The sequence below is a fragment of the Neovison vison genome, chromosome 7 (genome assembly GCF_020171115.1).
Source record: "Neovison vison isolate M4711 chromosome 7, ASM_NN_V1, whole genome shotgun sequence".
NCBI lineage: Eukaryota > Metazoa > Chordata > Mammalia > Carnivora > Mustelidae > Neogale > Neogale vison.
In genome coordinates, this window is record NC_058097.1 from 34258450 (window position 1) to 34281672 (window position 23223).

At 35.2% G+C, this 23223-nt stretch overlaps 1 protein-coding gene across 1 annotated transcript in view; it reads right to left on the reverse strand.

The window, feature by feature from the left end:
• LONP2 (lon peptidase 2, peroxisomal) overlaps window positions 1-23223 on the reverse strand; it is a 105144-nt gene that overhangs the window by 46030 nt on the left and 35891 nt on the right. Inside the window, exons 9-10 of the mRNA XM_044256204.1 lie at window positions 3123-3273; window positions 883-1009 (exon numbers count right to left, since the gene is read on the reverse strand). Of these exons, the coding sequence (XP_044112139.1) occupies window positions 883-1009; window positions 3123-3273 (278 nt within the window). The remainder of the gene's footprint in view (window positions 1-882; window positions 1010-3122; window positions 3274-23223) is intronic.

The following is a 23223-nucleotide window of genomic DNA, read 5'->3' on the forward strand; positions in this document are numbered from 1 at the left end:
CACACAATGAATCACAAGTTAAGAAAAGGAACTCCCAGGTCAGATCTGATCTTACTGTTTTGTGTATAAATTGAAATAGACTTCCAAATAGACTTCCATAAGAAGGCTGGCTTAGATCAAAAAGCAGTCCGACTGGCCAAACTCAAAGTTCAAAATAGAAAGATACTTTGCTTCTCCTGAAAAACAGCAGTTACTGTGAGAGGCCCACGTGAGGAGTGTTTGGCAGCCTGACACAATTTGCCAGATGATGCAATGGATCTGTAACGCTGAGCCAGGAAAACTGTAAGAGGCTGTTACAGATATAAATTCTCAACAGGGTGTATTTTCCATTCAAACATGCAATGTATAAATCAGACAAAGCAATACTCTACTCAGATAATTTACATACTGCTTACCACTGGCTTAAGCACTTGGTAGCTAAGAAAGTACCCTCTCAATCCTTCTGGTGTTAATTCCAAAGATGAAAATTTTAAGGATGTTTAAAATCTCTCAAGGGGAAGAAAAGAAAATCTGAAGAACCTAAAACAGGTGTTTCAAAGTAGCAATGCAATTCTTGAAAGAATGTCACTTTTAAGATCCTGGGGTATATAAGGTACCTCAATATTTTCCTTGTTTTTGATTCTTAAATTTATCTGATGAATCCCTTACACTGCTCTTGTGAAAAAGCTGAAATTGTGGGTCAGCTAAAGTCCTCAGCTATGAAGATACTCTAAGTACTTTCCCTATAAACTTCTGCCTAATATGGAGCCCTGAGTACATCAAGTTATGGGAATGTTTGCTGGGAATCAAATGGAGAGAAAGAAATGGATGCTGTGAGTTGCCAGCAAAACTGTCTCCTTTTTAGACTCAAACATTACTGAGGTCTCAGGATGGCTGACTAACCTGGTGATGATGTCAAGAGTAGTAACCTGTGGGATCTGAATCTGCTGAGGAGTCAACCCATGCTGTTCCAGTTGCTTTGGGATCAAGTGCCTGTGGGCAATCTCGATCTTCTCCTCTTGTGTATACCCTAGGAAAAAAGTGATCTTATGCTGTAATTATTCACACAGCTTCCACAGTGCTATGTTTTTTTTAAATGAATCAAATGCAGATTTAATGTATCTTGGATTTAGAATGAATTTAAGTGTTAACTTCCAATAAGATTATAATTAGAATAAAGAAATTCAACTTCCAATTAGTAACTGTTAAAATTTCCAACTTTTTCCGCAAACAAAAAGAGCATTTACTAATAAGCACAGGTTTGAAAGTCTCTTGAATAAATAATGTATTTCTCAAGGAAGAGGAAAACTCTCATCAAATCTCTAAGATAATTATCTCCTTAACTTAAATGTGAAATTTTATTATTTAACATGCAAGTAACTTATCTCTTATCTTTAGCATAATTTGATACATAACTGAAACAACTTACAACAACAACAAGGGATTGAGGGAAAGTCAGTGGTGGGTTCCAATGCAAGAGCTGCAAAGGAGCTATTTTCGGAACCCTGGCTATAAATTTAAGCAACAAAACAGAAACTAAGACATCCCCATAGAAGTTTTTCCCCTATACATACTGGAATTATATATATAATTTATATAGTTAAAAGACTTTATGTTCTTATTTAAGAGCCTCAGAAGAATAGATTTACTTTGTCTTTAAATCCTGTAAGAAAAAAGGTCCCTAATTAATTGTCCCCTTCTCATTTAACAAATAAACAAACAAAAAAAAGATGAACTGATAAGAAAGCTCATTTGAGTAGAAAAAGGAAATTAAAAATGCCCAAACAGTAGAAGACGGGATAATCAAACCTGCAAGGAAGATACTGGCATCATATGTGTACCTATGCAACAGCTGTCCTGGTTATTTCACTTCACGTCAGTTTATCTTATGGATTCTCTGTCTTAATTGGGAGTTTCCAGGCAACTGGGTCTCTTTATTTATTTTAGTCTTTTTTAAAAAAAAATTTAAAGATTTTATTTATTTGACAGAGACAGAGAGAGAAAGTGCACACAACCAGGAGGGGACCCTGGGATCATGACCTGGGCTGAAGGCAGATGCTTAACTGATCAAGCCACCCAGTTCCCCTATTTTAGTCTTATTCATATGCAAAAAGCAATTTTTTACTCCACCATATTTTAAAAATAAGTATTGAAACTTACTAGGCTCACAGATAACTAAGAAATGCAATTATCATTCACTTGGTAGTAAAAATTTATTTCAAATTAATATGAAACACATACTTAGATTATTCTTAGAATCAAAATATATTTTGATTATTCTCTATTTTCATTTTAACAAATACCCACTTATGTTTCATCTCTTCTAGGGAAAAGTAATTCTAAGCAATGAAAAGAAAGTGAAAACACTGGGGTTTTTTAGTGTTCGTAATTAAAGGACTCTATCTTACACACTACAGTGAAAGAGAAGACAGTAAAAAGAAAAAAGGTGGAACTACTTGACAAAAAATTAAAAAGAAGAGGAATTTAAAAGCATCCTGCACTTTTATGTAAAAGTGAGACCAAATGTAATAAAGTTCAGCAACTCTTTAGGACCCAACTCTTAATGAGAATAAATGATTACACTTTCTCAGTAAAGTAAAAACTGCAAAACTGAAAAAACTGCAAAACACACATGAAATGCACATGATGTATTAGCAGCGTTGATATTTCTGTTCAATACAGTTAGAGAAACATGGGGATACCACTTAAAAACTGCAAAATCTTATACATAAGCTAAATTGACCATGTAAAGATCTATTTTTGGTTTTTAGACACTCATTTTGAAAAAAAAAATTTTAAGTTTAGAAATTATTTCAAAGAGGAATGTGTTATTTTCTAAGCCACTGGAAAACATTTTTTAATGCTAATAATTTTTTAATGCTAAGTTGTCTGAAATTGTTATGCAAACTTTATTCTTGATGCCTTACAGAACATACAATAATCTTATATGTCATCATTAAAACAAAGTTTTGTTGTTCCAGACTTTGAATTTACATAAAATCTATTTTATACCATACTTAGAACTTTGAAGATCATACACTGGCAAATCAACTTTTACTCAAAACTCCACAGCACAACTTAAAAGGGTTTTACTCAGGAAGGCAAAAGCTATCACGTAACGATTTTATTTATGAATCAGGTACCTGGAACCTGAATGATTTCCATTCTGTCCAACAAGGCAGGTGGAATAGTTGCAGTGGTGTTGGCAGTAGCTATAAAAAGAACTTGGGAAAGGTCAAAGGCCACATTTAGATAATGATCTGTGAAGTTATGGTTTTGTTCAGGATCCAACACCTGTGAGGGAACAATAAACATTTAAACAAATTCAGTTATTCCAACAGAAAGCTAAAACACACATGAAATGCACATGATGTATTAGCAGCGTTGATATTTCTGTTCAATACAGTTAGAGAAACATGGGGATACCACTAAGACCTGGGCACCATTCTTTACATTGCTCACATTCTACATACTTAAAAAAAAAGTGTTCGATGTCAAAATTTTTGAACATACATAAAAGTACAAAGAAGCAAAAATTATCCCTTCAAGTTCTGTTCTTAAATCTATTCACTAATGACTGACTGTGTAGTCATAAATAATTTACCAATCCTACAGAAACAGTTTTCCTCTTGGTAACACATCTTCTCTTAACTGCTTTGGGAACATAAAGAAAATGTGTAGAGTATTTTGATTCTTAGGTAAGACATAAAATAATTAGTAAAACTTCTCAAACATTATCAGTTAAGTCTGGCTAAAAGTTTTTAACTGAAAGGAGAATTCCAAACAAAAGTAAACTAGTAAAAATTACTATGCTACTATATCCTGATATAGCACAGGAAAAATTTACTTTTAAAAAATGCATTAGAACAAAACTTTTGTTTTTAACGAGCAAAATATCAGTATCTCTTAAAATTTTTTAATTGGGAAATTATAATAATTTATCAATTAGATTCTTAAAACGTTGAACAACTAGGTATGAGAGAATATATCTTCTTTAGGTTATTGCTCAAATGCTCCAACTCACAGGCAGTCACTGTGGAGAAATCTACATAGGACTCAGCCCATTCTGCATGTTCTAAACCTTTAACATATTATCACTTTCATTTACACTAGATTAGTATAAATATAAACAGGGTTGATATACATATTCAAAAAGGAAGTAAATGGACTAAAATATTTACCAGTGACAAATTTACCACCAGCTTTTCCTCACTTCTGATTCCCTTTCTAAGCTTTACTTATTGTTAAACATATCTACACTTTAGTCTTAATTCAAAGCCCTTTACAGAGAATCTTGAATTTGGTGAACACTATTACAGGAAACTCAGTGTTTATCTAGAACACAATTCCCAGAAAGTTCTACTATTTATATTTTCACAAGACTTAATAATGTTTATAAAAATATAATATATAATATAAAAAAAGGTACATTTGAGACATCAAAAACATACTAATTATGTCCAGTACAGCACTGGTTAAGAGTAATATTACTGTCTACCAATTATCTGAAAACCGTTAATCAATGTGTTTGGAAAATAGGGCAATCTTAGTTAAATCCATTATCTAGTTAAATAAAAACCTGTTCTTTAATGGCTTTAATTAAATCTAACACAAGTTGGATAAGTCTTAGAACTGGCTGTGAGACCTGTCCAAGTGAAGCCATTTTTTTCTCTTAAAATTAAAAGACAGTGGGATTTAGGGAAAGTTGGGAAATTAATAAATGAATGATTCTGAACTGTGAGTGAGGTCTTTTAAAAAAAAAAAAATGCATTACGAAACCTCTGGGTTATAAGAAAAGAAAACCAGTGATGCCCAATTTGCTTGCCTCTGTCTTTTACTTAGGAAAACACAAAAAAGTATGTAGAGTTTAAAAAACATGAGAAAAACTGATCAATTGCTTCTTGGCCTTTTAGCTAGAATCAAGTGCAGAAATACTGATCAATAGCCAGATAAAAAGAATTTCTAGTTATCCATATTCAGATGACACATTAAGGTAAACTGGTGAGTCCTTGGAGAGATAAAAATCACAGTAAGAACTCCTTCCCTTAAAGATTTTATTTATTTAATTTAGAGAAAGAGAGCATGCACACAGTGCTACGGGGTGGGCGGAGCAGCATGGGAGAGGGAAGAGCAGACCACTTGCTAGGCCAGGAACCTGACATGGGGCTCAATCCCAGGACTCCAAGATCATGACCTGTGCCGAAGGCAGATACTTAACCAATGAAGCCATCCAGATGCCCCACAGTGAGAATTTTATAGCCATCAAACCTCTGCTTTTCCCCTGAACTTCTGTGGACCAACTCAACCACATATAGGAGCTGTTTTCAAGAACAGCTAGAACTGTTTTTTCTCTCTCCTCATTCAAAAGTTTTTCTACATCCATCCTAAGGTTATAATTCCTACCTGCACAGTCCAACTGGAAATGGAAATAGCCATGATGGGACACTTTATTCTTAGGATCATGAAATCAGAGGTGGGATAAACTATGGGAAGGGGTGTATGCTGAAAATTGTTCTTCAATAATAATTTCTGTCAAGAGAACTACAGATGTTTGTAGGCAATCCAGCACTACACTCCACTTATCAGAGATGACTAGGTAACTATGATCTTTAGGTATGATGATGTAGTTATATTTTTTAAAAATCTGTTATCTTTTAGAGATAAATACTAAATATTTATGAAATGATATAATGTCTGAAATTTGATTTAGAATAATGGGAAGGAACAGATGAAATAAGAATGGCCATGGGATAATAATTGTTAAGGATGAATGATGAGTTTACATAGTTCATTACACTATTTTCTCTACTTTTATTATGGTTAAAATTTCCCAGAACAGAAAGTAAAAAATAAATAAAGTAAAATAACTAAAATTAAGTCTGGAAGTCATACATAATTAATACTATAGAAATTAAGTATTTAGATAAGGACAAATTTGAAAAAAAATGTCCAGAACATTGGAGAAAAGGTAGTAAAGCTATATAGGGGATAGATACGTAAAAAATAAAGATATCTAATTCATAGCTAATAGACATAACTACAGAAAAGTTTTCAATAAATGTAAAATACAGTATAATTAAAGAAATAACCAAGAATATATTCTGGAAAATCTAGCACTTTGGACTGAAAAGACTTATTAAACTCTTCTGTGCAATAATGAATGACTGACTATTACTGAAACAGAATTTTCAGGTGCCTGGGTGGCTCAGTCGGTTAAGCGTCTGCCTTTGGCTAAGGTCATCATCCCAGGGTCCTGAGTTGGTTCCTACATAGGGCTCCCTGCTCAGCAGGGAGTTTGCTCGTCCTTCTCCCTCTGCCCTTCCCCTCTGCTCAGGATCTGTCACGTCTCTCTTTCAAATAAAATCCTTAAAAAAAAAAAAAAAAAGAAATACAGAATTTTCAAACAAAATTATGACTAGTTTAAAATATCTTTAAAATCCTTAAAACGCAGAATATATGTAATACACATAAGACATGAAGCATAACAGATGAACACTAATGAACCCACTATCCAATTGGGTGGACGTTTTACTTTGTGTTTAGGCCATACATCGTGAAAGTGGAACATTTAAAATCATCAACCATAGTGCCAGCAGACAATATTAATATATCTATTCATCTTTATCCATAAACCAAAAAGAAACCCAGTTAAATCCAGAAAGAAACTCCTTTTTAAAATATTTAATGTACAAAATGGAAGTAATACCCACACTTGGAGCACACATCACATTAGAAGATATCGTAGGAGAAGAGTGGAAATTTCATAGTGTGAAAGGACTGGTGTCCTGACTTTCCTGATTTCACTGTAATTACAGTGTACTGCAGTCTCTGTAAGCCTGATTAAATGTTTTCATTAATTATAAATGAATGAGTAGAGTTTTAAGATTCTTGCAAAATATTGTTAAATAGAGGCAAAGATGTGAAAAGAAGAAAATGCCACTTTTATTGATAGCCAAATTATGAAATAAAAACAATGATATAACTAGAATACATTGTTTTCAAAAATATAATTATCTTTTAAAATTTACAATGTATGTATGTAACATTAGTAGAGTGGTACATAAATGTGTGTATATTACATATATATTCTTTGTTATGGAATGAACTGTGTCCCCTTAATGTGACTGTATTTGGAAAGAAGGTCTTTAAGGAGGTAGTTAGAATTAAAATGAGATCATAAGGGTGGGGCCCTAATCCATTATGACTGGTACCCTTTATTAAGAAGAGAGAAACTGACAGAAAGACAGACAGACGAGGGATGCACAGGCACAAAGGAAAAAAACACGTGAGAACACAATGAAAAGGCAGCAGTCTGCAAGCCAAAGACAAGAGAGACCTCAAGAGAAATCAATCCTGCCAACACCTTGATCTTGGACTTCCAGAGTCCAGAGCTATAAGAAAATAATTTCTGGATTTTTTTTTTAAATCATCTAGTCTGTGATATCTTATCACAAACATTTGTTTGTCATGTATGTATTTGTAAATATATGGATAGATTTTCAAAAACTTTTACTTATAAAATATGTGAACAAAACACATGAAGATTACTGTGGTGCAGACCATAAATACATGTTAGCAAATACAAAAAGCCTCAAAACATAACACACACAAATCCTTGAAAAAAGTAACCTGAAAATGTACTCCATCTAAACATTAATCATAATAAAAGGATAAGAAGCAACGAAATCATTTAAGCACAGAATTAAAACTAAATGAAGAAGCACTTCTACTAGAATGGCAGCATGAGGAAGTATGAAGATCTGCTTCTCCCTAAAAGCAATGAAAAACTAATACCACAATAGCTGTGAAAGCCAGGAGCCTAGCAAAAACTGTAGGGGTGCAGAATAGATTAGAACTCCCCAAAAGCCCTTTCCCCAAACAACTAACACTGTCCTGAACTGGGCATTCCTTGGAAGAGCTACACAGTCAGGATTTAATCTTTATTTGATCTGACTCAGAGAACACTCTATGTGAACAGCCTATCTCTGAGGCATTTGTCAAGAACAACCAGGAGTAGGGATACCTGGGTGGCTCAGTCTGCCTTCAGCTCAGGAGATGATCCTAGGGTCCCCAAATCGGGCTCCCTGCTCAGCGGGGAGCCTGCTTGCTTCTCCCTCTGCTTGGGCTCCCTCTGACAAATAAGTAAAATCTTAAAAAAAAAAAAGGCAACCAGGAGCAATTGTTTAACATTGCAGCTACCTCAGGGAGTGATACCAGTTGGGGCTAACAAGTGGCTGTTCAGAAAATCTAAAAGGGAAAAACTGGGGAGTAAGATAATCACGGGAGCCTTTAAAAAACTCCAAAATACCCTGAAGAAGCCCAGATGTTTGGACTTCTTATACAGAGATTTTTAAATCAGGTATTGTGCATATGTTCAAAAAACTAATGCAACAGTATGGATGAATCTTGAAGACATTATGCAAAGCAAAATAAACCAACTGCAAGAGACAATGCTCTGTGATTCCACTCCATAAGGTATATAGATTACTCAAAGTTACAGAAACAGAAAGAATGGTAGCGGTTAGTGACTTAGTGAGAAATGCGGAATTGCTGTTTAATGAGTACTGAGTTTTGGTTTTTCAAGATGATAAAGTTCTAGAGATTGGGTGCACAAGTAATGTGAATATACCTAACACTACTGAACTGTACATTTAAAAATGGTGAAGACGGCATTGTGTATTTTGCTGGAACTAAAAAGCAAAAGCAAAAGCTAAAGGAAATCATTCCTAAAGAATTACAGAAAACTATGTGAATAATGTCTTAACAAAGAGAAAATCCCAATAAAAAGAGACGGATTATTTAAAAAGAAGCAAACAGGGAATAGAAATCTGAGAGCTGAAAAACACAGTAACAAAAAATTCACTATAGGGGCTAAATGTGAATAGTAATTTCACCTGACAGAAATAAGAATCAATGAGGACAGGTCAATTGAGATTGTCCGGTCTGATGAACAGAAAGAAAAAGGAATGAAAGAAATGAACAGTGCCTCAGAGACCTACTAGACACTATAAAGACTGCCAACATATTCATAATGGCAGTCTGAGAAAAAGAGGAGAAAGAGAAAGGGACATAAAGAATATCCAAAAAAATAATAACCATTAACTTACCAATTTGATGAAAACCAGTAATTTACACATCTATAAGCCCAACAAAAATGAAGCAGATGCAAAGATTAAAACGTAAACCTATCACAGTCAAACTGTCAAAAGACAAAGACAAAGACAGGTTCTTTAAAGCAATGAAAGAAAATACTGCCTTCATTAAACACAAGGAATCCTCCATAAGATTAACAGCTGACTTTGCCTTAGAAACCATGAGGGATGAAAAGCAGTAAATACTGAAAATGCTAAAAGAATACAACTGACAACCAAGAATTCTATATCCAACAAAACTATCCTTCAAAAATGAAGGAGAAATTAACGTATTCCCAGATAAAAAAACACTGAGAGTATTTATAGCTAGCGGAACACACTACAAAAGAAATACTAAAGGCTAAAGTGAAAGGACACTAAGCTGTAACTACCCAAAGAAACAAAGAGCACCAGTTAAAATAATTACACTGGTAAATATAAATGTACAAATGTATTTTTTGTAATTCTGACCTTCTCTTATCTGATTCAAAAGACTTCATAAAGCAATAATTACAGTTGTTTCTCATTATTCATGATTTCTGCATTCACAAATTTGCTTAGAATTTATTTAGAACTCAAAAATGAATACTTCTGGTGCTTCTATAGCCATATGTGGACAAAGGAAAACACATAGCCCAAGGTGAATGTTCCCAGCTGAGGTCAAACAAGATGATGCTCTGCCTTCTTGTTATAGTTCTCATACTCTAAACAAGTATCCTTCTTGCAGACTATTTAGTGCCATGTTTTTGCATTTCTGTGCTTTTCATCAGTGATTTTGCTGTTTAAAAGACCCCCAAAGCAGTACTTAAGTGCTGTCTAGTGTTTGTAAGTACAAGGCTGTAACAAGCCTTATGGACAAAAATACACATGTTACATAAGCTTTGTTTAGGCATGAGTTATAGTGTGTTGATGGTTATGAGTTCAATGTTAATGAATAAACAATATATAATCAATAGGGCAACTTTAAACAAATACCAAATAAAACAAGGTTATGTACTGACCAACTGACAAACTGTCAAAGAAGCCTATATTCAATAATTCAATATTAATTCAGTATTTCAATACAAATTCAGTATTTGCAATTTTACAGAACACAACTATGGCAATAATGAAAATCAACTATATATTACTCTGTTGATAGGCTTACAGCATACAGAGATATATTTTGTATGGCAATAGCTGTATAAAGGAGGACAGAGGGAAGGGGGATTTATTGAAGCTAAGTTTTTATATGTTACTTAGGATGTTTAATTTTATATGTCCATTTGGAGAGTGTTTGGGGATAAGAATAACATTTTTTTTTAAAGATTTTATTTATTTATTTGACAGACAGAGATCACAAGCAGGCAGAGAGGCAGGCAGAGAGAAAAAAGGGAAGCAGGCTCCCTGCTGGGAAGAGAGCCCAATGCGGGGCTTGACCCCAGAACCCTGAGACCATGACCTGAGCCAAAGGCAGAGGCTTTAACCCACTGAGCCACCCAGGCGCCCCTAAGATTAGCATTTAAATCAATGAACTTTGGGAAGACTGCCCTCCACTTTATGGAGGGGCTTCATCTAAAAGTTGACGGTCTGAACAGAACAAAAGACTTCCTTCACTGAGCAAGAGAAAATTCTCCAGCAAACTGTCTTTGAACTTCATCTGCCCATCAGTTTTCCTGGGTCTTGAGCCTGCCTGCCAGTCCACACTACAGATTTGGAATTCCCAGACCATAACTGCATAAGATGATTCCTTAAAATAAATCTCTTCATATGGATATATCTACGTATCTATATATAGTTATAGACAATCTATATCTAAATCTTATGTCTATATATCCAATAATAGGCACAAGTAGGAAAAGATCAACAGGGAAATAGAAGATTTGAACAATACTATAAATCAATTAAACATAACAAACATCTAGAGAACAATCTCTCCAACAACAGCAGCAGTATACACATTCTTCTCAAGTGCATATGGAACATTCTCCAGGACAGACTATTAGCAAGGCCATTAAACAAACATCAAAATTTCAAAGAAGTGAAATCACATGAAATACAATCTCTGACCACAATGTGATGAAATCAGAAATGAATAAGGAAAAAAAATAGGAAATTCACAAAAATATGAAATTAAACCCTAAATAACCAAAAGGTCAAAAAGAAATCACAAGGGGAGCTGGAAAATATTTTGAAAGAAATGAAAACAAAAATGTAACTTACTAAAACTTGAGATGCAGCTAAAGTGGTGCTCACTGGAATATTCATAGCTGTAAAAACATATATTGAAAAAATTCAGATCAATAACCTAACTTTCTATTTTAAGAAAGCAGGAAAAGAGGGACACCAGGGTGTCTCATACAGCTAGCCTGTCTTCAGCTCAGGTCATGATCCCAAGGTTCTGGGATTGAGCTCCACGTGGGGCTCCCTGCTCAGTGCAGAGCCTGCTTCTCTCTCTCTCCCTCTGCTAGTCCCTTTACTTGTCCTCTCTGGCTCTGTCTATCTCTGTCAAATAAATAAATAAAATCTTAAAAAAAAAAAAGGAAAAAAAAAAAGAAAAATGAACCCAAAGCAAGCAGAAGGAAGAATAAAATTAGAGAGTAAATAAACAAAACAATAATGGGGGGAGGGAGGAGCCTCCACAGTAGGCTCATGGCAAGTGATAGAGCAGCGATGCACAAAATCAGAACTTTTAGAAGTCTGCTCAATTGAGGGATGTCATTCCAGTGGTCCTTGCTCGGTCAGTGTGGTCTCAAAACCCTCAGGGTCACAGAAAGACCAGGGGTGCCCAGTGCAGCAGAGCTCCCAGATTGGAGCAGAAGAGCTGACTGCAAAGACAGAGCCAAGGAGTGGGTTCTCAACTGGGGGTTGCCATAAACCGTGATCCGAGGACCAGCTGGGCCACTATTCTTCAGGCAGGGACCAACCTGGTGGAAGATTTAGGGAGACTCCTCTTTCTCCCCAGGGAGGAGTGGGCATGGGGGTGCAGCAAAGGAATCTACTGGGTTTGGAAACTTCCAACATTGTCATGTGCCAGAGCTAGAAATGCTGGGTCACAGGCTGGGAGAGCACAGAGTGCAGCAGGAGACCAGGGAAACAGGAGTAATTGACTGCTTTTCCCTGAGGGCTCAGTGAGGAGTGTAGCCCCAAGTTCTCGGCTCCTCTGGGGCCAGAGATTAGGAGGCTGCCATTTTCATTCTCATCTTCCAAAGCTGTACAGAAAGCTTTCAGGGAACAAAAGCTACTGAGAGCAAACCCGAGCAGATTATTTAGCCTGGCCCCTGGCAAGGGTGGTGCAATTTAGCCTTGGGCAAACACATCTGAGAATCATTGCAACAAGCCTCTCTTCCAGAAGAGCAGCAAGAACATCCAGCCAAGACCAAGTTTACCAATCAATGAGAACTGCAAAACTCCAGCACCAGAGAACTACAACACAGAATTCATGGCCTTTTTCCCATGATTCCTTAGTCTTTCAAAGTTAATCTTTTTAATTATTTTTTCTTAAATTTTTCTTTTCCTTTTTAACCAACATCTTATCAATTCCCTTTTTAAAATCTTTTTAATTTTCATTTTAACAGTTGTATCCTATCACTTCATTGTATTTAACCTTGTTTTTGTATATATATGTTTTTCTTTCATTAAAATTATACAATAGTTTCTGCTAACAGACCAAAATATACCCTAAAACTACTGTATGGCTTTCTTCTAACCTCTCACCTGATCACCTTTTTTCTTTCCTTGCTTTTTTCAACTAACTTCTTATCTTACCAATTCCTCTTTTAAAATCTTTTTAAAATTTTCATCTTTACAGTCATAGTCCATCCCTTCATTGTATTTACCCTTATTTTTGTGTATATATATATACATATATATATATATATGTATATATATAGGCTTTTCTTTTGTTAAAATTTTGGGAGGCAGTTTCTTCTAACAGACCAAAATACATGGGAAATCTAGTGTGTGGCTCTGTTCTATTTCCCAGCCTGATCTTTTTTTTTCTTTCCCCTTTTCAGGTCTCTTCTGATTTGTTCAGTGTATACTTTTCTGGGGTTGTTGTTACCCTTTTAGGATTTTTTTTTCTCTCATTCATCTATTCTTCTCTGGACAAAGTGATAAAATGGAAAAACTCACCTCAAAAAAAAGAAAAAGAGGCAGTACCGACTGGCAGGGACCTAATCAATATGGACATCAGTAAGATGTCATCTCTAGCATTCAGAATGATGATTATAAAGATACTAGCTGGTTTGAAAAAAGCATAGAAGATACTAGAGAATCCCTTTCTGGAGAAATAAAAGAACTCTAAACAAGTCAAAATCAAAAGGGCTATTAATGAGGTATAATTAAAAAATGGGGGCTTTTACTGCTAGAATAAATGAGGCAGAAGAGAACATTAGTGATACAGAAGACCAAATGACAGAGAATAAAGAAGCTGAGAAAAAGAGATAAACAACTACTGGATCACGAGGGGAGAATCTGAGAGATAAGTGATACCGTAAGATGAAACAATATTAGAATAATTGGGATCCCAGAAGAAAAAGACAGATATTGGAGCAAATTATAGCAGAGAACGTCCCTAATCTGGGGAAGGGACCAAACATCAAAATCCATGAGGCGCAGAGAATCTCCCTCAAAATCAATAAAAATAAGTCAGCACCACGTCATCTAATAGTAAAACTTACAAGTCTCAGAGACAAAAGAAAAAATCCTGAAAGCAGTTTGGGACAAGAGATCTGAAACCTACAATGGTAGAAATATTAGATGGGCAGCAGACCTATCCACAGAAGGATAGGTCATAAAGAACTGGTCTGATATATTCAGAGAAATATATGAGAAAAATATGCAGTGTCTGCCTTTGGATTGGGTGATGATCCCAGGATCCTGCGATCGAAACTCACATCAGATTTCCTGCTCCATGGAGAGCCTGCCTCTCCCTCTCTCTCTGCCTGCTGCTCTGCCTATTTGTGCTTTCTCTCTATCTCTCTGTCAAATAAATAAATAAAATATTAAAAAAAAACAATACTATATCGCTGTCATTGAAAATAGAGCAAGAAATAAAATCTTCCAGGACAAACAAAAAAAGAATTTGAGAACACCAAACCAGCCCTGCAGGAAATTTTGAAAAGGGTCCTCTAAGCAAAAGGGAGAGCCTAAAATTAACATGGAGCAGAAAGGAACAGAGACAATATACAGTAACAGTCACCTTACAGGCACTAAATTCATATCTTTCAATAGTTACCTTGAATGTAAATGGACTAATTGCCCCAATCAAAAGACACACGGCATCAAACTGGATAAAAAAAACAAGACCCACTGATATGCTGTCTGCAACAGATTTATTACAGACCCAAAGACACCTCCAGCTTAAAAGTGAGGGGATGGAAAACCATTTACCATGCTAATGAACATCAAAAGAGAGCTGGAGTGGCAATTCTTATATCAGATAAATTAGATTTTCAGCCAAAGACTATAATAAGAGATGAGGAAGGACACTCTATCATACTTAAAGGGTCTGTCCAACAAAAAGATCTAACAATTTTAAACATCTATGCACCTAACATGGGAGCTGCCAGTTATATAAACCAATTAATAACAAAATTAAAGAAACACATTGAAAATCACACAATAATAGTAAAGGACTTTAACACCCCCCTCACTAAAATGGTCAGATCATCTGAGCAAATGATTAACAAGGAAATAAAGGCTTTAAATGACACAACTGACCAGATGGACATCACAGATATATTCAGAACATTCCATCCCAAAGTAACAGAATACATATTCTTCTCCAGTGCACAAGGAACATTCTCCAGAATAGATCACATGCTGTTTCACAAATCAGGTCTCAACCGGTAAAAAAAGACTGCAATCACTCCCTGCATATTTTTCAGACCACAATGCTTTGAAACTCAAACTCAATCACAAGAGGAAAGTTGGAAAGAATGCAAACACTTCAAGGCTAAAGAACATCCTACCAAAGAATGAATGGGTCGACCAGAAAATTAAAGAAGAACTGAAAAAAATTCATGGAAACAAATGAAAATGAAACCACAACTGTTCAAAAACGTTGGGATAGAGCAAAAATGGTCTTGAGAGGAAAGTATATAGTGATACAAGCCTTTCTCAAGAAACAAGAAAGTTCTCAAGTACACAACCTAACCCTACACCTAAAGGAGCTGGAGATAGAACAGCAAAGAAAGCCTAAACCCAGCAGGAGAAGAGAAATCATAAAGATCAGAGCAGAAATCAATGAAACAGAAACCAAAGGAATAGCAGAACAGATCAACAAAACTAGGAGTTGGTTCTTTGAAAGACTTATTAATAAAATTGATAACCCCCTGGACAGATTTATCAAAAAGAAAAGAAAAAGGACTCAAATTAATAAAATCATGAACGAAAGAGAAGAGACCACAATCAACACCAAAGAAATACAAACAATTAAAAGAACACATTATGAGCAAGTATACGCCAGCAAATTTGACAATCTGGAAGAAGTGGATGCATTCCTAGAGACATAGAATCTACCAAAACTGAACCAGGAAGAAATAGAAAACCTGAACAGACCTATAACCACTAAAGAAATTGAAAATCTCCCAACAAACAAGAGCCCAGGGCCAGACAGCTTCCCAGGGGAATTCTACCAAACATTTAAAGAAGAAATAATACCTGTTTTCTGGAAACTGTTCCAAAAAGTAAAAATGGAAGGAAAACTTCCAAACTCATTTCATGAGGCGTTACCTTAATCCCCAAACCAGACAAAGACCTCCATCAAAAAGGAGGATTACAGACCAATATCCTTGATGAACATGGATGCAAACATGCTCACCAAAATACTAGCCAATGGGATCCAACAGTACATTAAAAGGATTATTCACCACAACCAAGTGGGATTTATTCCTGGGCTGCAAGGCTGGCTCAACATCCACAAATCAATCACTGTGATGCAATACATTAATAAAAGAAAGAACAAGAACAATATGATACTCTCAATAGATGCAGAAAGAACATCTGACAAAGTACAGCATACTTTCTTGATTAAAACTCTTCACAGTGTAGGAGTAGAGGGTACATACCTCAATACCATCAAAGCCATCTATGAAAAACCCACAGTGAATATCATTCTCAACGGGGAAAGCCTGAGAGCTTTTCCCCTAAGGTCAGGAACACTGCAGAGATGTCCACTATCACCACTACTATTCAACACAGTACTAGAAGTCCCAGCCTTGGCAATCAGACAACAATAAAAGGCCTCTGAATCAGCAAAGAATAAGTCAAACTGTCACTTTCTGCAGATGATATGGTATTTTATATGGAAAACCCAAGAGACTCTACTCCAAAACAGCTAGATCTCATAGAGGAATTCAGTAAAGTGTCAGGATATAAAATCAATGCTCAGAAATCAGTTGAATTTCTATATATTAACAGCAAGACCGAAGAAAGAGAAATTAAGGAGCTGGTCCTATTTACAACTGCACCCAAAACCATAAGATACCTAGGAATAAATCTAACCAGAGGCAAAGAATCTGTATTCAGAGAAGTATAGAATACTCATGAAAGAAATTGAGTAAGACATAAAGAAATGGAAAAACGTTCCATGCTCATGGATTGGAAGAATAAATACTGTGAAAATGTCTATGCTACCTAGAACAAACTACAAATTTAATGCAATGCCCATCAAAATATCATTAACATTTTTCAAATAAATGGAACAAATAATACTAAAATTTGTAAGGAACCAGAAAAGACCCCAACTAGCTAGAGGAATGCTGAAAAAGAAAACCAAAGCCGGTGACATCACAATGCTGGACTTAATGCTCTACTACAAAGCCGTAATCATCAAGACAGTATGGTACTTGCACAAAAATAGACATATAGATCAATGGAACAAAACAGAGAGCCCAGAAATGGACCCTCAACTCTATGGTCAACTACACTTCAACAAAGCAGGGAAGAATGTCTATCTAATGGAAAAAAGACAGTCTCTTCAACAAATGGTGTTGGGAAACCTGGACAGCACATGCAGAAGAATGAAACTGGACCATTTCCTGACACCACACACAAAAACAGACTCAAAATAGATGAAAGACCTCAGTGTGAGACAGGAATCCATCAAAATCCTTGAGAAGAATATAGGCCTCTTCAACCTCAGCTGCAGCAACTTCTTAGAAACATCGCCAAAGGCAAGCGAAGTAAGAGCAAAATGAAGTACTGGGACTTCATCAAGATAAAAAAGCTTTTGCACAGTAAGGGAAACAGTCAACAAATCCAAAAGACAAGAGAAAGAATGGGAGAAGATATTTCCAAATGACATATCAGATAAAGGGCTAGTATCCAAAATCTGTAAAGAACTTACCAAACTCAACACCCAAAGAACAAATAATCCAGTCAAGAAATGGGCATAAGACATGAACACGCATTTCTGCAAAGACAACATCCAAATGGCCAACGGACACATGAAAAAGTACACAACATCACTAGGCATTAGGGAAATACAAATCAAAACCACGATGAGATACCACCTCACACCAGTCAGAATGGCTAAAATTAACAAGTCAGGAAATGACAGATATCAGCGAGGACGTGGAGAAAGGGGTACCCTCCTACATTGTTGGTGGGAATGCAAATGGTGCAGCCATTCTGGAAAACAATATGGAGGTTCCTCAAAAAGTTGAAAATGAGCTGTCCTATGACCCAGCAATTGGATTTGGGGTATTTACCCCAAAGATATAAATTTAGTGACTGGAAGGGGCACATGCATCCCAATGTTTTTGGCAGCAATGTCCACAATAGCAAAACTATGGAAAGAGCCTAGATATCCATCAACAGATGAATGGATAAAAAATATATGATATATATGTACAATGGAATAATAGGCAGCCATCAAAAAATTGAAATCTTGCCATTTGCAATGATGTGGATGGAACTAGAAGGTATTATGCTAAGTGAAATAAGTCCAACAGAGAAAGACAATTATCATATGATCTCACTGATAACGAAGTATTTGAGAAACAAGACAGAGGATTATAGGGGAAGGGAGGGAAAAATGAAACAAGATGAAACCAGAGAGGGAGACAAACCATAAGATATTCAATCTCAGGAAACAAACTGAGGGTTACTGGAGTAGAGGGGGCTGGGAGGGATAGGGTCGCTGGGTGACAGGACACTGGGGGAGGGTGTGTGCTATGGTGAGTGCTATGAACTGTGTAAGACTGATGAACCATAGACTTCTACCCCTGAAACAAATAATACATTATATGTTAATAAAAAAATTTAAAAAGAAAAAAAACTTGGTCCTTTGAAGAGTTCAACAAAACAAAATTGACAAACATTTAGCCACACTGACTAAGGAAAGCAGGAAGGGCATACAAGTTACTAAAATCAGGAGTGACTTAGGCAACATTACTATCAACTCTATAGAAATAATAAATATATGAGTATACTATGAACAACTGTATGCAAAGAAATGCAGTAACCTAAATGAAATGGAAAAATTCCTAGAAAGATTCAAACTATTGAAAGTAATTTCTATCAAGAAGTAATAGAAAATCTGAACAGATTTTGCCATTTCTATTCAACATCATACTGGAGGTGCTAGCCAGGGCAAGTAGGGAAAAAAAAAAGTATCCAAGTGTTAAAACTGGAAAGAAGTAAACATATCTCTATTTGGATATTACATGATCTTGTACATGGGAAAGACTAAGGAATCCACTAAAAAAACTAATAAACAAGTTCTGAAAGTTTACGGGATACAAGACCAATATACAAAAAGCAATTTTATTTCTTTATACAAGCTATGAACAATTCAAAAAAGAAATGAAAAAAAACAAACAAACAATTTCCAGTAGTATAAAAAAGAATAAAACATTTAAGAATAAGTTAGCAAAAGGACTGTAAGACTTATATATTCAAAAACCACTTTAAAAAACAAAACAGAGGAGCATAGGGGAAGGGAGGGAAAAATAAAACAAGATGAAATCAGGGAGGGAAACTAATCATAAAAGACTCTCAATCATAGGAAACAAACTGGGGGTTGCTGGAGGGTGGGGTGGGAGGATGGGCTAACTGGGTGATGGGTATTAAGGAGGGCACATGATGTCATGAGCACTGGGTGTTAAATACAACTGATGAATCACTGAATTCTACTTCTGAAATTAGTAATACCCTATATGTTAATTCACTGAATTCAAACAAAAAAATAAAATGAAAAAACACCACAAAACATTGTTAAAATAAATTAATGAAGACCTAAATAAACAGAAAGACTCCTATGTTCATGGATAGGAAGAATTACTATTATAACTATAGCAACAGTCCTTAAAATGATCCTTAAAAAGAGATTCAAAATAATCCCTACCCAAATCCTGCTTGCCTTTTTCGGCAGAAAGTGACAAGCTGATTCTAAAATTCATATAAAAATAGGAAGGTCCCAGAATGGCTAACAATTTTGAAAAAGAATAATCAATCTGGAGAATTCACACTTCCTGATTTCAAAACCTTCTACAAAACTAAAAATTACAGGGTATTGGTGTTAGGACAGAAATACAGCTAAACAGTAAGATGACAAAAGGCCCAACACAAGTTAGACAAAAATTCAAGAAAGCCTACTGAATATTAAAGACTTCCAGGTGGTATCAGAAAGTAATCTAAAAGTTGATTATATAAAATACTAATACAACACCTACCTTTTCACCAAGCCATCCACTCCTATTTATCAAAGAAAAACAGAAGTACAGGTCCATACAAGACTTGTACATGAGTATTCACAGTAGCTTTATTTGTAATAGCCAAACACTTGAAAAATCCAAATGTTGACCAAAATGTTAATTGATACTCTAATTGTTTTTCTCTTGTTGTTTTCAGTTTTCTCTTTTATCTTTTAGAATTTTTATTACCTTATCTACCTAAGGCTTTCTCTGTGCTTATCCTACATGGGAATTCACTGTGCTCCACAAATGTGTAGATTTATGTTTTTCATCAAAATTTGGTAAGTTTTCATCCATTATTCCCTCAAAAATTTTTTCTGCTCATACCTCCCTGTCCTTTTCAATTACGCACAGATTGTTTTGCTTAACAGTATCTTACATTTCCCTATTCATTTTAGCCATTTTGTTTTTCTGTTCTTCAGACTGCATAATCTCTATCAACTGATCTTCATATTTGCCGATTTTTCTACCAGTTCTAATTTGCTGAAGCCCTATAGTGAATTTTTTGTTTCACAAGTGAAGCTTCTGTTTAATACCTTGATTAAAATTATGGTTTCATGTTTTACACACATATCAAGATTAATCAAACTGTAAATTTTAAATATACCCACTTTCTATATGTAATTATACCTCACTACTTTTAAAAAGTAAATAAAATATATTTAAACCATAATTTTTAAATAGGGTCTGCTGTTTTGATTTAATTGGTAGCAATCAGTTTACATCTCACTCTGAATGCCTATTTTTACTTGTAACTTAAATTGCCCAAAGCTGATCATACATTTTGTAGAACAAAGTTTTTTACTTATGTCTGGCAAAAGAGAATCATCAGTATAAAAGAGAGTACTCTAAATTTTATAAATATTGCCTATTTTTCATATAAAAAATAAGAAAATATAATCTATTAAATACTGATAATTATTCCTTCAAATGAACAGGATATTTTGTAAAATGCTCGTTCCTGAACACCTGGCATATTAAGACTAAACCTAACTCACCATTAGTTCTTTCTTTTTTTTTTAAAAGATTTTATTTATTTATTTGACAGAGATCACAAGCAGGCAGAGAGGCAGAGAGAGAGAGAGAGAGAGAGGAAGAAGCAGGCTCCCTGCTGAGCAGAGAGCCGGACGCGGGACTCGATCCCAGGACCTGAGATCACGACCCGAGCCGAAGGCAGCGGCCCAACCCACTGAGCCACCCAGGTGCCCCAATTCTTAATTTATTAGTCAAATAACTATTTCTCAACAATTTACTGTCTCTACTTCTCTCACTTGCTTTTTTCCTTTCCTTTTCTTTTTTTACTACTGAATCTAGTGGTGGGTGCTCGCCAAGACATACAGCCAGGATTTGGGCCACAGGTTTGTCTAATGGTCCCCTCACAGAGCATCCCTGAGGATGCTAGGAGAGGAAAAGAAAGTCATGAAGATTATCTAGTCACAAGTTCCTAACAATAATTCCCCCAGCCCACTCCAAAATTAATTTTCATGTAAATTTAGCCACACAATCTAATCACTACCAAACTCTAATAATGGGAGTGCTAAACAAAGTAGAAATAAGAAACAGCAATTTTGATTGAGAATATAGATAGCGAAGGGCTGGAGGCCAGTGGATGGTCAGGTGGCAGCTTGTGCATGTGTGTGCTAGGGAGAAGTAAGTTGGTAACAGGGAAAGAAGACAAAATATGGGAACAGGGTATAGAAAGAAAAGTGGTAACAAAGACATAAAGACATTTTTGTATAACTTGCAAGTATATCTTGGGCACTGGTGACAGGGTTTGCCAGCATTGAAAAGCAATGATTAGAGGTCCTACATTCCCTAATGTAGCTTAGTTTGATCATTCAATTGCAATCTCTTAATTAGAGATAGTAGAGAAGAAATGAAAGGGGACAATGTGTCTTCACTTATACCTCTCTCATAAGATCAGTATTTAAGGCATTTTTTTACTCTGCTGGTTCTTAGAATTTATATCGTAAATACAGATTATGAGGAGATAAAAAATTAAGGTAATATCCAGAACCTTAAATTTTTCATTAATAAAAGGATGGAGCTGGATTAGACGATTCCCAAATCCCTCTCCTTTGACATTCTTGACAATAGTTGTAGAGCTTAGATTAGATGCTATGTCTATTGTATCCAAGTGGTAAATACACACAACTGGATCTAATTACTAAAAGGATGTAATTCTAATTAAATAAGAACTTCAGTTAAAGAGAGTTTACCATGTCTAGATTAGTGACTTTTCTATTTTGGGGACACCATATTATTCGGAACTGTAAATACTGCTTATATAGGAAATTGGTAAAGTATGCATTTTGCTAGCCCATTCACACAAACATGTATTTCAGAAATGCTCTTATGTTTTTAACAAAGTCTGAATCCTGCATCAATTATAAATATGACTGCATCTACCTGATAAGAACTCTGTAATTTTCTTAAGTTTAATAATTATATAAAAACACTTTCCTTGTATCTGACATTTTACTTTCAACAACAGACTTAGTCAAGTTCTACTGTCTATCAACATTTCTTTTATCAATCAGCTGAATCTGTTTTTATATTCTTCCAATAAATTTTCAAAAGAGGCTCTCTGAATTTGAGTAAATAGTCCCTTTGTTGAGAATAGTAACTGGAAATAGGCATCTTCTTTGTGAATAAATATGAAGGTAAGGAGAATCTATAGACAGAACAAGTATATTCTTTAGTTTACTTTGAGGAACCACTCTATACTTACTATTACATTCTTTATATCTAATACATATTGTTCTAATATAAATCAGCTATAAAATAATCTTACATAAGTGATTTTATAAATGACATCTAAAATCCTTACATTAAAAAGGCTTTCATTTATTCTTTTCCTCATATCAGGGAGATCATATGATAGTTGTCTTTCTCCGATTGACTTATTTCGCTAAGCATGATACCCTCTAGTTCCATCCACGTTGTTGCAAATGGCAAGATTTCATTTCTTTTGATGGCTGCATAGTATTCCATTGTGTGTATATATACCACATCTTCTTTATCCATTCATCTGTTGATGGACATCTAGGTTCTTTCCATGAGAGGGGGGTTGAGAGAAGCGGGGTGGGGTTAGGGACATTGGGGAGGGTATGTGCTATAGTGAGTACTGTGAAGTGTGTAAACCTGGCGATTCACAGACCTGTACCCCTGGGGATAAAAGCATATTATATGTTTATAAAAAATAAAAAATTTTTAAAAAATTTAAAAAAAAAGTAGGCTTTCTATGTGGAAAAATAAAAAGGCATATTCTTGGATATTCCAGACTCTCTATGATATTCTACTTTAAATATAAGGTGTTGAGTAATTTTTTCTTTTTTTCATTTAGGTGGGTCTAAAAGTGATAGAAACAGCAAGTTGTTTTCAAAAAGGACACAGAAGAAATGTCATTGGATATTAAATTAAAATAACAT